The sequence below is a fragment of the Sinocyclocheilus rhinocerous genome, unplaced genomic scaffold (genome assembly GCF_001515625.1).
Source record: "Sinocyclocheilus rhinocerous isolate Xijiao unplaced genomic scaffold, SAMN03320098_v1.1 scaffold2026, whole genome shotgun sequence".
Classification (NCBI taxonomy): domain Eukaryota; kingdom Metazoa; phylum Chordata; class Actinopteri; order Cypriniformes; family Cyprinidae; genus Sinocyclocheilus; species Sinocyclocheilus rhinocerous.
Window position 1 is genome coordinate 572,438 of NW_015624871.1, and position 19,665 is coordinate 592,102.

The following is a 19,665-nucleotide window of genomic DNA, read 5'->3' on the forward strand; positions in this document are numbered from 1 at the left end:
CGCCCTTCTCATTACCCTACGGACAAAGAAATGTAGAAATAAATAAATGTGAAAATAAATAAATGTAAAATAAATAAATGTAGAAATAAATAAATGTGGAAATACATAAATAAATAAATAAATAAATACGTAAATACATACATAAATGTGAAAATAAATAAAAGTGGAAATAAATAAATGCATAAATAAATAAAAGAAAAAATAAATGTGGGGAAAAAATACATAAGGAAATAAAATTATAAATAATTATTTATTTTTGCTTTTTTACTTTTCTTTGTATATTTATTTATATATGTATTTATTTATATTTGCTTTTTTACATTTCTTTGTACATTTACTTATTTATTTCTAATTATGGCAGGATTGGCATTCCATAACTATCTGTTGTGGAGCTGTTAAATAGTTGTTATATAGCTGTTTTAGACCCAATGTAAGCGTGGAAAATAGTTCAGCCTTCAATTTGATATCTTGGTCACACAAGAGAGTACTGCACTCTAAAAAATGCTGGGTTAAAAAGGGACAAACCCAGCCATTGGGTTGTTTTGAACTCAACCACTGGGTCAATACAACCCAACCGCTGGGTCAAAACAACCCAATGGCTGGGTTTGTCCCTTTTTAACCCAGCATTTTTTAGAGTGTGGCACTGCTAGTAGCCTAACTGAATGGTACATATTACCTTTTGAAAGGTAAAAAGGAAAACCTTTTGATATTATTACCTTTTTATTATCCCAGTGACAGCTACAGTATATACAGTTCTTTCTGTGAGTGTTTCATTGGTTTTTATTTATTTATTGACTTCATAATGTTTAATCCAAACAACAGACTTCTCTCTGGTGTCGTGTACCAGACTTCTCCAATCATTTAGTCCACTTAAACCCTGTCCCTCCACAATCAACTACAAGCTTGCATTAATTTGAGTGTAACACCCACATGTCACAATCCAATATACAACCAGTGGATAGAACTAAGTCCCCACCCTAGACTTTTTTCTTTTTTGATAACTCATTACTCTCAGTTGTAATTTACAAGAAGGAAAGATTTGACCCGACTTCCATTCTATTTGTATGTTGTCACACACTGCATTCATTTAAACATTCAAAAATCTACATTTTTAGTACTATGCATATAATAGTATATTGTAACTTAAATTATTTTCACTGCACACTTTTAATAATACAGGCTGAATAATATAAATAACACAAGTTTAATAATAAAATGTAACTGCATAAATATAATATAAAGGATTTGTAAAGAATTTATATGTTTCTAAAGCTGTGCTAACGTAAATACTTTTATATTTTAGATGCTGTCAGTTCTATATATTTTAGATGCTGGCAGTACATATTGTGCATTTCAATGTATATTCATTTCAATGTATATTCCGTGTGTGTGTGTGTGTAAAAATTGTATATAGCACCTTTAAATAACACTTTAAAGACAGATGAGGCCAGGATGTATTATTACTTTACATGATAGTTTGGTTGCTGTTGAATATAGCACCTGTTAGTGATGCATAGACATTTTCATATTTCACATTTACTGGCACTTCACTGTGTATTAACTGGCTTCAAAATATGAATTTTAATTCATTTTGAATAATGATTTTGAGTTATTTTTATTATTGAGTTTATTGTGGCATAACAATGTTGCGAAAGCGCTCTGTGTAGCCCATTTGGGGAATAAAATGCAAAAACAAAATTAAACCCCTTAAATAGTCACTTTAGCATCGCAGTGTGCTTGTTGTTACTATCTTTATTGCACTTGATTTGCTTTGATTTCCAGGAAGTGGATCAAGAGAATAGGCTGTTAAATTACCCCCGCCCCCGCCCCAACTATGACCACCACCAAAAAAAAAATCAATTAAGTACGATTTAAATAGCCTAATGTTCTAACTGGTGTTATCACCATTCTTCTCACATCTGCAGATAGGTCATTCTTAATATGTTTAATAACAATACTAATCAGATGAATGTGCTTCTCACTTGTGCAATCATGTCAATGAGCCATACTGGGATTCTGATTACAGCATCTTTTTGAAGGAATGGCTATCCTTTTGTTTCTATCTTAAATGCAGAAGGCAGTTCAATAAGATGGGGATTACTGTTGTAGAAAAGATACATCAGGTCTTTGTGTGTCTGTCAATTCATTCTTTTCTAACCAAGCTCTTCTCCAATTTTGCTGATGTTGATTAGATGATTGCAAGACAGAATAAGGGGGACGATATATTGACAACTCAGAAATATGAAGGGGAGAAATCAAAAACTCAATATGGTTTCTGTAGGAATGGATGTTAAAGGAATAGTTCACAAAAAAATGAAAATTCTGTCCTCATTTGTTTTCCCTCGTATATATTTTTTTCAAACCTGCATGACTTTGTCTTCTGCAAAATGTTTAATGTGTCAATGTTTTCCATCATTGAAAAAAAAAAAAAAACTTTATTTGTGTTCCAAAGAAGAAGAAAAAGTCATGTTTGGAACTGACTGTGGTAAATGATGAAGGAAATGATGAAAGAATTTTCTTTTTGGGCAAACTATCCTTTTAAAAGGGCCAGTTGCCTTCTGCTACTCTAGGACAGGGTTCATCAAATCTTGCCCTGGAGGGCCAATGCACTGCTAGAGTTTAGCTCTAACCCTGATCAAACTCACCTACCTGTGGTTTTCTAATGATCCTGAAGATATTGTTTAGCATGTTCAGGTGTGTTTGATTAGGGTTAGAGCTACACTCGGCAGGAAAGTGAATCTTATGGGCCAGATTTGAGGATCCCTGCTCTAGGATGTGCATTATTGGCTTCTTTCACCATTCCATTAATTTCTGATGGATAAAATTATGTGCCGCAAAAATTCATGAGACAGATAGATGTCTGTTTTGATTTGTGTTAAATCCAAAAGCTTCATCTCAGATCTGCCTATACTGAAGAGAAAAGCATCTTTTTAAAACTTTTTCAAAAAGTGCTTTTGGGACCCCCTCAAGAAATCATCTTACACTATGAAATGTTTCAAGATAAAGTGTTGTCTCTAAACTGCAGCAGATAGCTGTGCTCTGCTTCCATCGCACGCTGCCTCCGGCTAACCAGGCATGCGGAGCCTCCACAGAATCTTTCTGTGAGCAGCCCTCCAGAAAGAAACAAAAAAAAAAAAAAAAAAAAAAAAAAAAAAAAAAAGAAAAAGAAAGTGGATTGAGAGATTGAAATTACAGAAAGAAGGATTGCTGGCAAAGGAGACGAGACCAGGTTGTTTAGCACTGGTCTTGGAATGGAATGGGTGAAATTTGATAATTCAAGAATGTCACACATGAGGCTCTATAGATACTGATAGATGCCATCTATAATGACAGTTTCTGATTCTGATTTTGTTTTTTTTAGTTATTTTGCCTCAGTGATGTCCCTTGGTGTGCAAATAAATAATAAATAATTCAGCAATGTTTCAGCAATTTTACTTTTACAAATTGTTTTCTGTATTTTTTATTAATTATGCTTTGCGTATTTTTAATTTATCAGCTGAGACTGATTTCAGCTGTACAATAGGTAAAACAAACCAAAGTTATTTGAAAAATAAATGTAATGAAAAGAATAAAATACAAAATGCTTTTTATTTAGCTATAGTTGCCAACATTTCTTATTTTCATTAATTTCTCATTTTAATTTAGTTTAACATGATTCATTTAATTTACTAAAAATAACTAATATAGACATATACCCCCTCCCCCCCAAAAAAACAACAACTACTAAAAATGACAAAAACACACAGCATACTAAAACTTTAATATTAAAATGAAAAAGATAAATACAAAATTAATACAATTATTTAAAATATTAATTAAAAACTCAATTGTACTAAAACACTGAACTAATTGTAGAACAAGCTAATTTTAACTCCATGTCCCTAGAAAAACAAACAAAAAATACTATTATGAAAACCTATGTATAATTACTCTATTAGAAATATTATACATTAATTCAAAAATTTAATTAAATACAGAGTTCTGGCATGAAACTCTAGATGGCGCAGTCCGATAGGTCTAGCTCAGTCTGACCTGGCGACATCATTGTCACATGGCAGCTGATTGGTTCTCTCCTGTATCGGTAGCCAATGAGCTTACTGCTCAATATTCAAATACCTGGCTTTTGTTTGATGTAGCAGTTGCAGCTTGCTTCAGAAACCCTCCACTTTCCCCAGCACCACCTGTATAGATCTGCTACGAGGTGATTCATGTATGTTATATGGGGGTTATTCATATGTGTTATATGTGCAGCAGCAGTATTTCTTACATGCTCACAGTAGCATGTTGTGGATGTATTGGCAGTAGCCAGTCTCTGTACTTGCTCTGCCGCAGCAGCAGCAGCAGCGTAGCAGATCTATTCTGCCAAAGACCAAATACATTAGCATTGTCATGTACATTACCATGCCAATCCCTCCGAGAGTTGTCATGACAGAAATAAATTAAATAAAAGTTAAATAAGTGTAATAATGACTACACAGTTTACAAAATGATAAAAGTGAGTGCAGTTTTAATTAAGCCAGCATTTAATAACATTTAATCACCTTTAATTCCATGTCTAAATACAACAGATGTTACTGAACATCGGCATACTGTAACTGAAGGTAGCTATGGCATGCTTAGTTTAAGAGGCTTTGACGATTTCACAAGATGAAATGAGCACGATGGTGCCTCTTAGTTCACTGGTCTTTTCAAATCAGGTGCATGTCATGATCAAGGGCCAGATATCTCTGAACAGAGTCCTCAGGGCATAAGACATGCTCAGATGTAACCTATTCTGTTTAAGTTTGCTAAGTCGAGCAAGAAATCAAACCTTGATTTGATACATAATGGAATGATACATTAGGAGTGAGGAATTCAAAGAGAGATGTGGAAGATTTTGTAATTGTATGTCACATACAATATTTAGTTTCTCAGTTTACATATGCCATATATTCGGTTCAGATACATGATTGTTACATCTGAGCAAAACATGGAATGGAAATTCTTGCTTGCTTATTTTACTTCTGATCACTGGAGAAGGAATCATGTAATGAAAATCACCATCAAAAAGTCCATGTAATGAAAATCACTTTTAAGCATGGATGGTTTTCCCATAAGGCAGGAAGCTCAATCTTCTGGACTAATCTCGTCATATTCACTGATACATAATGGAATGATACATTAGGAGTGAGGAATTCAAAGAGAGATGTGGAAGATTTTGTAATTGTATGTCACATACAATATTTAGTTTCTGAGTTTACATATGCCATATATTCGGTTCAGATACATGATTGTTCAAAACATGGAATGGAAATTCTTGCTTGCTTATTTTACTTCTGATCACTGGAGAAGGAATCATGTAATGAAAATCACCATCAAAAAGTCCATGTAATGAAAATCACTTTTAAGCATGGATGGTTTTCCCATAAGGCAGGAAGCTCAATCTTCTGGACTAATCTCGTCATATTCACTAGCTTCTGCTGTAGCAGAGCTCCAACCGCTTGGCACTGAATCTAGAATCTTCAAGTGAAATTTCTGATAATCAAGAATTCTTACATTAATTATTTTTCAGATTTTCTCTGGTTATTGGTTTCAGTGTCTGCCAAATAAATTGTAGGTACAAGCTGTTGGGTTGGTATCTGTTCTTCTGTGGTGGTGATTGAAATATTAATTTTGCAGATCCAAGGCTGCCCAAAAATGAAAAATAAGTAACTCCAAATCTTAGAGCTTAGAATAAACCTCTTCAAAGATTATATCATTTGTATATCATTTGAAACGGAGTACAGGCAAAAACGTGAAAATATATATATCATAACATTAAAGTAAATAACATTTCTGAACAGCTTTACAAATTCTTTCAAAATAAATCGTACACATCCATGCATGCTCTGTAGCTTCTCTCAGTAAATATTTTCTTTATTCCTATTCTATATTTTATATTCCATATTTGGTTATCTTGAGCAGAGACTTGCAGAAAGGTTTTGGTGAGCAGTGACTCATGGGGGAGGCGTATTTTTCAGGGCAGAATTTCGTACATTACAGTACCTTAAACACATGTCTGCTCCTGTTTGTGTTTGTAACATATTTCTTTCTTTTATTTTTTATGGAGATCTATGGAGGCTTTCATAAATATTCCAGAAATCAGAAAATGCATAATAGTTCAGTGTCTCACAATACTCAACAGTATTCAGTGCCTGTCAATTTTATCAGGTGGGAAAGGTTGGTTGTAGCAAGAACACATGAACAACAAATGGAAATAAAATTAGATTTGTAGAAATGACTAAAAAAAGAAGGGGAACTTGTTGAAATGTATATGAACGTGTGTGTGTGTGTGGGGTAGGTTTAGGTGTAGGGTTGGTGTAGGGCGATAGAAAATACAGTTTGTACAGTATAAAAACCATTACGCCTATGGAGAGTCCCTGTAAACCACAAATGAAAGTATGTGTGTGTGTGTGTGTGTATGTGTACATACATATATAATATTTATATATCTGTATGTGTCACACCCCCGTGGACTGTTGATTGTGGTTTCTCCCTCTGTGTCCTTATTTGGTTGTTCCTGTTCTCATGATCAGTTAATCACCTCATTGTGCTCACCTGTCTGCCCCTTGTCCTTATCATTACTTCTATTATTACAATTGTTAATGTAATTATTATTTATACTTTATTATCATCAATATAATTATTACTGCTGGTAGTAGGTAATAGGGGAAATATTATTAAACCCTTATGTATCGTTTTATTCATGTTTTGTAAAATACTAGAAAAGCAATTTACTTAGCATAAAAAAACGGAAATTTTGCTAAATACATAAATATGATCTTCATGGTATGGAACCTCACATTAAAAAAACAAATGTACTGATCAGTTTACATGGTGTTCGATTGTTGATGGAATCCATCTGAAGCGGTCTGAAGGTTCACTAATCGGACTGAATCATTCCAAGTGGCTCTGGAATTAATAACTCGCTCACTCATCGAACCAAGTAGGATGCCATAAGTGCCGACAAGTGAATGTCTTGAGTGTTTTAATCATGATACATTTTATGTGTATTGCAAGACATTTTTAAAGGAGGAATAGCTTTCCAAAAAAGTAGACCTTGGCAAAAGGTGGTCGAGACATGATCTCACTATGTCCCCTCTCTATACATGTGCTATGAGTGATTGGACTGCACAACAATCATTTCTAAGTGGACACGAGGATTTTATGAAAGGCGATGAGGTGTTATATAGAACAGCATTCACAAAGATGTTATTGTTCACCACTGTATTTAATTGTATCTATCTGCTTTAGAAACTGAAAAAGGGAATGATTACAAGTTATTTGAGTTATGAGTCGTGACCTTCACTCCCCTGTGATACAAATGCGTTTGAAATGACTGAGATGAAAGTGGTCTTGAATCTCATATATCTTGAAAAGCATCTGTTATTGGCCATTAGTGTTCTGACCTACCAGGCGGATCTCTGCAGTAATTCTGTTTCTCGGTCTGGTTCCTCTGCTAAAACACCAGCTGTGAATCGAACGCCTACAACATGCTTTTAAAGGCACCCTTATAGCCACATACAGCAGAACATACTCTGCTGTAAATGATCCTGTGCTGAATGTGGAATATATTGTTTCAATAGCAATAATTTTTCTGGTGAATAATGGAGAAGGGGAATGTTTTTCTTTGTGCGCATTTACATATTTAGATATATGTCACTGGGAATATAGGCAGCCAACATCGGAATGCATATTAGCATATAAATTTGGTCAATTCATATTCTGAAATTCTGGAATATAAATATACTAAAGTGAAGATTTATCAAATTATAATACGAATCTCTCTTTGAAGTTGAATAGTGATTTTTGGGGGTAAAATAGCAATTACTGGATTGAAATATTCAGTGTGAGTTGAGCAAAAAAAAAAAAAAAAAGTTAAATTACCGTGCTGGGGTGTTGAGCAAAAAAAAAAAAAAAGTTAAATTACCCTTCAGATTTTGCTGCTGGTCATTAACTGTATCACAATTAAGCATTTGACTGCATTTCAGTGATAGGCTGGTTGTAGTAATGGAGTAAAATTTTCTCAGTGTGACATCACAATATTTCTATAGAGCACAGTTGAGGATTTTTTTTTATTTTTATTTTTGTTTAATGGATGTGTTTCACACCTATGAAGAGAGAGGCATGATGTGCTATAATATCTATTGGTCAAATAAGAAAAAAAAAAATCCAAATCACAGAACAATAAAACATTAAAAACAATAAAAAAATGACTAAATAAAAACAGGGCACATGGTGCTTTTTTATGTAAGCCTCATCAATCATCTTCTTGATCAGATTTGCTCTCACTTTTAGCTATATAATTCAAGTTGTGTTGTTTCCAGTTACACTATGTGATTAGTATTTTTTAAAGGAGAATGTGTGCTAGATATGGGCTTTGCGTGACAGCAAGATTATCAGTGAATAATTACTTACATTTCAAAACAAAAGCTATTGAATGAATGGCTTCAGCAGACAAGAAATAAATATTAAATGACTTGAACACTTTATAGGTCCTTATACCATTTAGGGGTAGAAAGATGTACCTTTTAGCTTTTGTACTTTAGGGTATCAGTGACAGCTTTGTACCTTTTTTTCTGATAGTGTATAAACTGCTGTTGTCAGTGTTTCTACTTTTATATTTCATAGAAAAAAGTAACAGCATATGGGTTTGGAACAAACTGAAGGTGAGTAAATGAGACAGAATTTGCATTTTGGGGTGAACTATCCATTTACATCAGTGTTTCCCTGCAGTTATTTTGCATTAGTAATTCAAAGTGCGAACTATTCAGTGAGAAATGCTCAATGAAATCTAAAAGAGATGAGAGAGAGTTTTTCAGCAGTATCCCACAAGCACATCTTGTTTTTATCTTTTAACTAATTTACCTGCAATCTAAAAGCATCTTATTAAGGAGGTCTTGTAATATCCAAATAGTTTTTTTTCTGCAGGGAGACAGTGTTGGATAATGGAAGGGAATTCTCTCAGGCTGTGATAAACTCTCTTTATCCTTCTGCCTTGGTTTATGATCTAAATGCTGAATTTAATTGAAACTGCATGTGTAATGAAGCTGCTTTAATTGGTAGAGGCTAGAGCAGTTCATTCTTTCAGTATTTGTCACTTGAAGCCTGTTGAAAGAGGGTTGGGCATCTACAGTATATGCAATGCCATTGTGGCTGTGCCAGTCATTAAATTTAAGATGGCTTTAGAAAGAATCACGTTTAGAGTTGTTGGAAGCCTGTGTGCCTTCAAATATCTGCAGCCTGAAATAGATTGTGTTTCACACTATTCTGCAATTAGTTGATGGAAATCTACATATTACAGCACAGCAACATTATGGAAATTATGCTCATATGCTTAGACTCATTTGTTCAAAACCTGAAGGATATAGAATTGGCTTGTGTTTGTGTAATGTAAACACAGAGGCTATTTAATAAAAAAAAAAAATACCCCAAAACTGGGAAATTGCAATAATGGATGGATTTCTTGAAAATTCATCAAGGCTGTTGTATAACAAATCCATTTGTGCACTAATACTAATGACTGCGTGCTTGGGGGGCACTTTTTACTGACATTTAAATGACATTGTTCACTTTTCATTTTATCCAATAACACTGGATTCATTTAAAAAATGACATTGCATTTATCCGTTCTAGTAGGGGGGAAAAAATTCCTGCTAAATGTTATCTCTAGTAGCAGGAGATGCTGGGTGAGAGCAGCAAAATGAGGCAAAGGCACATTTAGCTGAGCTGGTTCTCATGCAGTGCAGAGGATGGAGCTGGAGGAATCTCCAGGAGCTGTTTATTACTTGTTGCTTTGTTGTTATTACTATTTTCAATGGCGGAGCACAAAAAACTGACAATATTATTTAAAATGTAAGTTAACTACTCAATATTGACTTTATTTATTGTACTGTTGTATAAAGGCAATATCACATAATTTAATGATTTTTTTTCTTTACAAATGAGTGGAAATTTCAGTTGAATTTCATATTTCAAGTTGAATTTCAAAAGTTGAACAGGATTGTTGCTAGCTCACATCTGTCCTGACATCTTCGAATTTCAAATAACTTGCTGCTGACATTAAAGCAACATAGTACCAAATTGGAGACCATTTTGTAGACCTATTGGAGATACTAAATACTAATTCTGAAATTTAACTTTTTCCACTCATTTGTAAACAAAAAATGAATTTTTTTTGAAGAAATGAAGAAAAAAAAGGAAAACATTTTCACTAGTGAACTCAGACTTTTAGACACAGCGTATATTTAATAATCCTAGAGGTGACCATAGTGGATACTTCAAGAGTATCAGTATCTTGTATTCAGCAGTGTTTTTTCTGTATGCACTTTCTCCTGTCTTTGACTCATTCATTCCACTGCAACATTTGGGTCAACAATCCTGTCTGTTCACACCGAGTAATGCCACTTAACCCGGTAGCTCGAGGGAAACTGTCCCTGCAATTAGTGTCCAATTGCAATTTCAACAGCACTCGATGGAAAGCTTCCACCAGGTAAAGAATATAAAACGGAATGCTGCCTGGTTTAGTGCTCTGCATGTATATAGATTGCAAATGGTGACAGACTATGGTGGAGTGAACATGAAGATCATTTTAAGGGCTTACATTTGACATGTTGTCAAACAGGATTTCAGAAAGACATTTTAAATGTATCAAAATTATTAATTTTGAAAGAACAATGGATGAAACCTACAAAAAAAAGCATTGCTGTAGTAAAGCATGGTACTAGCAGTGTCAAGATGATTAATTGAAAAGATATAATTGAATGATTTTGAAGTGTCAAATAGCTACATAAATGTAAAAAAATGACAGGATTGAAACCTTAACAACAGAACCAGACATATTTTCTTGAGACAATACTAGCAGTGTCAAACAACATTCAAAATGTATATAAATCAGTCAGAATAATTGTATATAAATAAGTATATAAATAAGTCAGACCTCAGGATATTCTGATGCTACTGTATATGTATGCTGTATCTTTTCTAATTGATCAGACTTGTGGTTTTTGTAAACCAGATGATTAAATCTGTGAAAAAACGCTCATATGCTTTCACTGAGGAGGTCAAAACTTTCAAATATGAACTCTTAGACTATTTAACCAGGCAACCTAGCATCACTAGCAAAGTCTAGCAACTAGCTTGTCATGTTAACAACATGTTAAAACGTTAGAAGCAGTGGTGTAGTGGAGGGTATACGCAGGTATACGGCGTATACCCACTTCTTTAATACATAATTATTTTAATAGTCCTCATAATCTAATGGTTTAATGGCTTTAATAATGGTTTTACCACTATTTTAATGAGTTAACCACTCAGAATCAACAAATGAAAAACACATTGCCACACATTGCCATCTTTTCAAACTCTAATTTTGTTTTTACAAAATTGCTATTTTCATTTATCTACTACTGCACGTATTCACTTCTTTTCTTCTTGTGTAACGTGCTCATGTATAAATAAATAAATCTATTAATGTGTTTAAATCAAAGGAATGGATGGTTTAATGGCAAGCCTGTGATGTAAAAAGAAAGTGAAGCCCCAGGCATAAAAACCTTATTTACCTCCACTTTTTTTTTGCAGGATCGATAAGCCATTAAAGGTTTCCTACAGCCTTAATAAGACATCCACTAAACTACACAGACCCTCTAGATGTATCTCACTGCAGCACTGTGTGTCTATTTTCATGCCTCTAAGCTCACAAAGCACTAATTTCAGCTCAGTGAATTGGATGATGGGATAGATTCAACATCAAAAGAGTCAAACAATTTGCTTGTAGGTCCATTTGTGTTTTTTTGCACTGCATTGGCCAAGTGGTGACCTTAGATTGGATTTGGGTCCTAGCACCTCTTGACAGTAAATGCAGAATGGAGTCTTTAAGCAAAGTCATTTTTCCTTTAGCCTTTTGATTTGACCATCATGACCCTAAGTGGTGTGCCTGAGCAAATAGAAACATACTGAATCATGTCAAGTTGCAAGCAATGTTTAAAAAAAACATCAACAACACATTCTTATGTGCTCTTAATATACATAACTCATGAACTCTTTTACACTTTTAGGTTTATTTTTTAAATGGGTAATAATGGATTAAACAAAAGATTAAACAAAACATCTCTCTCTCTCTCTCTCTCTCTCTAATTAAACACGAAGATAATGGTATGGTGGTAGTTGACCCTTGCACCCCAAGCAGGTTTGAGATTTTGAACAACAAAAAAATAAAGTTATGTAAGTTAATGTTAATTTCAAAATAAAAGCCTATTAAACTGTGGCATCACTGTTTAATGCTAGTTCTCTATTACCCAGCCATTACACCTCATGCTGTTGTGTTACAGTACACCACCTTCTTGAAACTTCATGCAGCACTGAAATAGACATCTAGATTTCCTTCTTCCTTAGTGCCTCTGAAATATGCAATTTGCCACATTTTTGCCAGGGCATAAAAACAGTTATTTTTTCCTTTCCCTTTTGAAAAACACCATTGTCTAAATGTTTCTTGAAATTTTATATTAATTACCTAGCACAGTGTTTCTCAACCCTGGTCCTGGGCGCCCCCCAACACTGCACATTTTGTATGTCTCCCTTATCTGACACACCCATTTCAGGTCCTGGAGTTTCTTCTAATGAGCTCATGAGTTGAATCAGGTGTGTTTGATTAGGGAGACACACAAAATGTGCAGTGTTGGGGGGCGCCCAGGACCAGGGTTGAGAAACACTGACCTAGCAGTTTCTAGTAATGTTATTATTGGCTATTGTTTCATTCTGAGTAGAGCTACGTTTATCACTTCTCCAGTAATGTTATTATTATCATCATCATGATCCTCATCATCATTCTCATCATCTCGATAATCATTACTGTTGTTGTTATTGTTCCTATTATGGTTGTTGTTAATTTTGTTTAAATAATATTTCAAAACCACACATTTCCTATACCTTGTGTTGACGTGTTTGCGGTACAATAATTGATCGCATTTTATGTTTTTCGTTAATTCGTGTATTTATTAAACTTTATATGACTTTTATTTTGATAGAAAATTGAAGCCTGAACTACACAGACGTTGGTCCGTCACGTGTGTGTTTTTCTGGAACACAGAAGTTGTCAGTAAGTTCTTCCACTGTTCGTCATTCTTGTAAACAGGCTCTGACATTTTCCACTAACTAGCTGTGAAGTATTAACTTGCGCTTACACTTGAACTGCGTCTTTTCATTTTTATGTTTACAGTCATTCATTAGACTTACTGCTGCACTGTGTTGCCTTTACGCTCGTCACGTGACACGCTTGCTTCACATAATGAAACATAACCAAATTAACGTCGCATAATGCATGACATATCTATATGCTTCGGGATTAATCGTACACTCCTGAATGTTCATCACCTACAATTACCCATCAGCAGGTTATCAGGTTATTTGCTGCAAACGAGAACTGCTTTATAAATTCAATGCATGCAGGTTTTGTTAAACTGGGATATAAACATTGCCTTTCGAGCTGTTCATTGTGACTTTAAAAGGGTAAATGTGTTATCTTTTATAGCATTTCATTTAAGTTATGAACCTTGCGTTTTTACGCTTTTTTTCTACACGTTTAGGTTCTTATTGAAGACAATGGGCCGTTTGGATGGGAAAGTGATAGTCCTTTCTGCAGCAGCACAAGGCATTGGAAAAGCTTCTACTATAGTAACCATTCATTTTACATCCATTTCGAAGATTTCACATCCTCCTTACAACTCTATAAGTTTGCTGCGGCTTATTGACAGCCCTGCATGCCACTTTGATTAATATAATAAATGGATTTACTCTGAGGGTTTACAATTGCTATGTGTTTTCCTGTTGAATAAAAGCTTGCAAGGGCTGTCAACATGACATTTTAAGAATGTCAGAATTCTTGGGACACAGTAACGCTATGAAGAATGTTGAAACCAGCTTGAGGGTAGAATGTTTCTAGTCTTTGCAACCTATTTCCTATATTTACGACCATTTTTAATATGAAAATGCTATAATAAATCATTAAGGGGTGAATCATAGAGTGTCTCAGATCATTTAGGCAAATTCTCTAGAAGTCAACAGCACGTTATCAGCAGAGCGCTGGAGGTGGTTAAGATGCACACCTGCTAGGTGAATACATTTCCATATCAAGTGAATATTCAAATAAGTATTAAATGAGAAGAACTACAGATTGAGGAAACACTGTAGCCCTGAGCCAGTTGGCAGATCACATGGTGGGAACAAATGTCATTTAACAAATTGTCATCAAATGAAATCTCACCAGTGGAGTGTTATTGAAAGTCTAGATATGGTAGGATTTTATATCGGCCCAGGCTGCTGTGTGCACTAACCCTGCTCAATTTGAGCTATAAAATATCTGTTATCAGGAGAAATGGATTTGATGAAAATTTTGCATTACATTTGTCCCATCTTATTGTGAAAAGCTTGAATCAGATTCAGATGTTGAGAAAGTTAACAAACATCTTGTGAGTCAATAGTAAGTAGTCATGTTAATCATGCATGTTGTTGTTTACTGGCTTTAACTGTAGTATCATCCTAACTGTAACAGGCTTTTGCCAAGGAAGGTGCCCAAGTCACTGCTACAGATATCAACGGGGAGAAACTTAAAGAGCTGGATGGTATTCCAGGTAACTCATTGACTGGCTGTGTATTGCCACCTAGTGGGGATATGTGAAACCAAAACTTTTCTAAACATGATACATTTTCTTTCAGGATTCTTTCATTAATTTGAAATAGAAATTTGTTGTAACTTTATACATGTCTTTACTGTCACTGTTGAATTATGGTAGTGTTTACAAAGTCATTTGGAATGTTTTTGTTTGTTTGATTTAATTCAGTTGTTATTACCCGAACTGCCTAAAGAACTCCCAAATCCTAACTTTAGTGATGGACATCTGGTCCATGTGTGTGCTTTTTAATTTGCTCAAGCATTATCTTTGATCTTTGAGCATGTTTATATAAGAAGTTTTCCACAAAAAGGGATTTCAAAGGCTGGTGGGCCTTTTTATCCCCCCTTTTCATACTGCTCTGCTTTGCCACATAATCCCATTATGTTGGAAACAAATTGCTTTAGTTCAAAGATTCTTCTCTTCTCAGGCTTCTGTATGCTCTTCTGATTCCTGGAAAGTTCTTTCATTCCCTTTTTTTTCTTTTAGGGATCAAAACCAAAGTTGTTGATGTTACCAAGAAAGACCAAGTGGAGGCCCTGGCCAAGGACTTTGACTATGTGGATGTGCTCTTCAATGTTGCTGGGTTTGTATTTCTCCTTTAAAGCAGCGTATACTTTTAGTTAACTTTTAAAGCCATATAGACAGACACACAAAAATGGAATGTTATACAGCGTTTCTGTTTGTAACCTCTCCTGCCTAATTTTACCTTTCAGAAATCGCATTTCAGGAATGATGCAAAAGCATGACTTTATTTCATTTTTGAGGGAACTGTTCATTTAACGTGCATGCTATCTCTCTCATTCTTCTTTCTTTGACAGATTTGTCCATCATGGCTCAATACTGGAGTGTGAGGAATCAGATTGGGACTTCACTATGAACGTGAATGTCCGTAGCATGTACCTGATGATCAAGGCCTTCCTGCCTAAGGTCATCTTGTCCTTCTCTTGTCTAGGATTATCCCAGAACACCTCATGTTACCTCTTCTTTTTCCCATTATCCCTGGAAAAGACCTTTGTGTTTAAAGATTATGTTTTCATCCCCGTCTTGTTTGTTCTTTGAGTTAAGAGCACAAAACAGATGCCTACCATGCGGTTTACTACTTAATCCCTGTGACGGCATAAATGTACTCAAATGCTTGCTCAGACATTGTTGTTGTTTGGTTAATTTTAATGAAATATAAATGTCAGTCAAATTAGTATGATTTTTATACATCACTGTGTGAAAACTAGCTCATAAACTAACGTTCAAAAGTTTGGGTCGCTAAGATTTTTTAATGTTTTTGAAAGAAGTTTCTTCATGGCTGCATTTATTTGATCAAAAATACAGTAAAACAATAATACTGTGAATTATTATTACAATTAGTATAACCGTGTTGTGTTTTAATGCATTTTAAAATGTAGTTTATTCCTGTGATGGCAAAGCTGAATTTTTAATATGCTGATTTGGTGCTCAAGTAAAATTTCAATTATTATTATCAATGTTGAAAACATTAATTTTTTTTTCAAGATTCTTTGATGAATGGAAAGTACGGAAGAACATTTATTTGAAATGGAAATCTTTTGTAACATTATAAATGTCTTTACTATCACTGTTGATCAATTTAATGCACCCTTGCTGAAGAAGAATTTCTTTAAAAAAACAGCAACAAAAAACTTACTGAACTTTTAAACAATACTGTACATCTGGTGATATTATCAACATGGGATTTATGACAACTACACGAATGCGATAATCCTGCCGTCTGATTTGAAGTGCATTACTTTAACCAACCAGCCCATTTAAACTGATTTCCCCTTATCTCCATATAGATGCTGGCTCGTAAATCTGGTAATATCATCAATATGGCATCTGTGGCATCTAGTATCAAAGGTAATAATTATATTCTGTTGCAACCTATTTGCATGGGCTGCTGTAATACATCATGTTGTATATCAAGATTTGGCCCTTTGCTCTTAATTACATGTGATGACTGACATTGTTCCATGTAGCTCTTGGCATATTACCTTACCCCCATTATCTCCAGTTTGGCTGATGGTGAAATTGGATAAATGCCAGGTCAGGTGAACTTTGCCCTCTCCTAATTGCTTATCCTTAATTGCATGTCCAGGAGTTGTGAACAGATGTGTCTACAGCACGTCTAAAGCTGCCATCATTGGACTGACCAAATCAGTGGCAGCTGATTTCCTGGAACAAGGAATCCGCTGCAATTGTATCTGCCCTGGTATGCTACTTTATTGATGGGTTTCCTATATTAACTTAAATACCTTTAACATACAAAAACGTCCCTGTACCTAATGATTATATGAGTCATTTTGCTTCTTTTGACCTTTACAGGAACTGTAGATACGCCATCATTACGACAGAGAATTCAGGACAGACCTGATCCAGAGCAGGTACTGCTTCCATTACCAAGACATTGCACTATACAGCCAAGAAACACAGTATTCTGAAGCTGTTTGCATTCTCCAAATGCAAAACTCTTTTAGAGCTCTCAGGGAAGATAACTAATAACCAACTGAAGCACAGCCAGAGATGTTTCACACATGAAACATGGCAGCGACTTCTTATCAAATAACTTTTGATGATGATATACTTGGGCAATTATAGAGAAGCTTTGGCTTCTCTGAGTGAAAGTTAATGAGGCTTGAAGTTTATATTTTACACAATGTTTAGTCATACAGCAAAGCAAAACTAAAAATAAATAAATAAACCATTTAAAAGAACAGTTTTCTGTTGTAATATATTTTAAAATGTAATTTATTCCTGTGATGAAAATTTGAATTTCCAGAAGCCATTACTCCAATTTTCAGAGTCATATGATCACATGATATTATCTATATGTTGAAATAGTATTTTTGCTGCTTAATATCTGTAAACACCGTAATACACTACCATTCAAAAGTTTTCAATAAGTTTAAAATAAAAAAAGAACAGTAAAGACATTTGTTACGGCGTGTGAGAACCGTAAATGTATTAGAATTATTATAAATGTAAAAAAGATTGTACTGTAAAAATTGTAAAACCATTTTCCACCATGAATCTAAATTCTGTGATCCAGTGGTCAGCAGAATAACATGACACATCTGCTTATTAAAACCTGAGAATGGCTGTGTATGACCATTTACAATGCTTCTGTGAAAATAATTTTCCTCACACAAGGTGCTATTTTTTTCCCGTTAGCATATTATCGAAAGCCCTATCGAACAATTGATTTTTTTCGAATGAGTACACATTTTTTTTATACAAACACTAACCAATGTTTTTTTCCAACAGTGATTACTAATCCTATAAACACACAGTTCAGTGTCATTCTCCCTGTCATAGTGTTTTTGTCTTTCATCTGTCAGGCTTTTAAAGACTTTATGGCCAGACAGAAGTCTGGTAGATTGTGCACTGCAGAAGAAGTGGCACATCTGTGTGTGTACTTGGCCTCAGATGAGGTGAGACTTCAACAATTGTATTTTTTTTTTCTGTATAATTTAAGACGCACCATGTGCTAATGAAAAGCGGTGTTGCCATTTTAACAGTTCACTTGGATTAAAAATATAGTTGGATGTTTAAAAATAATCAAAGGATTTTTATTCCTGCAGTCTGCCTACGTAACAGGAACTGAAGCCATCATTGATGGAGGATGGAGACTCTGAGGATATTTTGTTACATTTATTAAATAACCTTTAACATGCATGCAGTTTGACTTCCAGAGAAACATAGTCACTGATTTTCTTTATCTTTAAAACTTTAATATTATATTGACAGTTATTTAAAATAATAACTTTTTGCTATGGTGCTGTTGATTGTACTGAATATGAATTGAATCATTCTTGGCCACTGATGTAAAAAATTGTGGATGCCAAGCTCACTTATTGCACAACATGTCATCCAATCTTCAGCTTTGTTTTAAAGATAAATTGCTTGGTTTAAATAATTGTAAGATGCCAAATGTAATCAAATTTTTTTTTTTTTAAATTAGACAAATTTCCAATTCATAAATAAAGGTTGAGAATCAATGTTTTTAAACTGAAACCTTGCATCAAACCAATTAGTAATTTAAAACAATTCGCTATGAAACTCGGATGAGACCGGAAGCCTCGCACATAAAATTTACAAATAGCCATGCCCGATCTTAGGGGAAAAATAAGGTTGTGGCTAGAAGGGATACAGCAAAAACCGGAAGCTAACAATAAATTTAAATTTCTACCTATTAGATTGTGTTTTATTAACGTCTACACCTACCCCAACCCTAAACCGACCCCTTACAATAATGCAAAAATAGTAATTATTGTTGTACATTGTGAGAAAAATTACGCTGTATTGATGTGTGCATGCCCAGTAGTTTTTGCTGTATGCCATCTAGCCTTAACCATAGGCCTTAACCAAAAAAATAAGGTGGATAAAGCATAAAACATTGTGGATTAGTGATGTGTCATTCGCGAACAAGCCGGCTCTAAGAGCCGATTCTTTGTAGCGAATGAGAAGAGCCGACTCCCGTCGGGGAGAGCCGAATCTTCAGCCGGAGCCTTCTATTTTAGCCCAATTTAACAATTGTGAATAGTTTGTGTGTTGGTAAGCAATTTTTTAATTTAGTGTTTTCATAAAAGCCTTATTTTTTTTTGCATTTTTTCGTTACAAAAAAAAATAAAAAGAAAATACACATGCGGCTAATCACATGGGAGGACAGACTAGGATCATACCATTATGTGAAAGAAGGAATGGGGACACGCTACGAAGATAGCGAGTGTAGTGGTACAGGCCAGGTACACAGAGCGGCAGAGAGAGACGGGGTATCCAGATTTAAAGGGGTCATATGATGTTGCTAAAAAGAACATTATTTTGTGTATTTGGTGTAAGGAAATGTGTTTATGCGGTTTAAGGTTCAAAAAACACATTATTTTCCACATACTGTACATTATTGTTTCTCCTCTATGCCCCGACTTTCTGAAACGCGTCGATTTTTACAAAACTCATCGGTCTGAAAAGC

General features: G+C 34.5%; 1 protein-coding gene across 2 annotated transcripts; it reads left to right on the forward strand.

Annotated features, from left to right (window-relative positions):
* The first annotated feature begins 12,785 nt into the window (after nt 1–12,785).
* Nucleotides 12,786–18,812, forward strand: bdh2 (3-hydroxybutyrate dehydrogenase, type 2). 2 transcript variants are annotated; one of them, XM_016561345.1, is made up of 11 exons: nt 12,786–12,804; nt 13,044–13,114; nt 13,602–13,689; nt 14,567–14,645; nt 15,174–15,270; nt 15,506–15,614; nt 16,496–16,556; nt 16,795–16,908; nt 17,022–17,080; nt 18,035–18,127; nt 18,278–18,810. In XM_016561345.1, exons 3-11 carry the CDS (start codon nt 13,618–13,620, stop codon nt 18,329–18,331), a joined length of 738 nt encoding a protein of 245 aa, XP_016416831.1. In that variant the 5' UTR covers nt 12,786–12,804; nt 13,044–13,114; nt 13,602–13,617; the 3' UTR covers nt 18,332–18,810. The 2 variants fall into 2 exon arrangements, with proteins under 2 accessions (XP_016416831.1, XP_016416838.1); XM_016561352.1 differs by lacking the exons at nt 12,786–12,804; nt 13,044–13,114 and adding an exon at nt 13,159–13,524 and having other exon boundaries at nt 18,278–18,812.
* The last annotated feature ends 853 nt before the right edge of the window (nt 18,813–19,665 follow it).

Coding starts and splice junctions, on each gene's coding strand:
- bdh2 (XM_016561345.1), top strand. CDS start 13,618: ATGGGCCGTTTGGATGGGAAAGTGATAGTCCTTTCTGCAGCAGCACAA. Junction 15,615..16,495: donor TCAAGGCCTTCCTGCCTAAG/GTCATCTTGTCC, acceptor ATCTCCATATAG/ATGCTGGCTCGTAAATCTGG. Junction 17,081..18,034: donor ACAGACCTGATCCAGAGCAG/GTACTGCTTCCA, acceptor TTCATCTGTCAG/GCTTTTAAAGACTTTATGGC.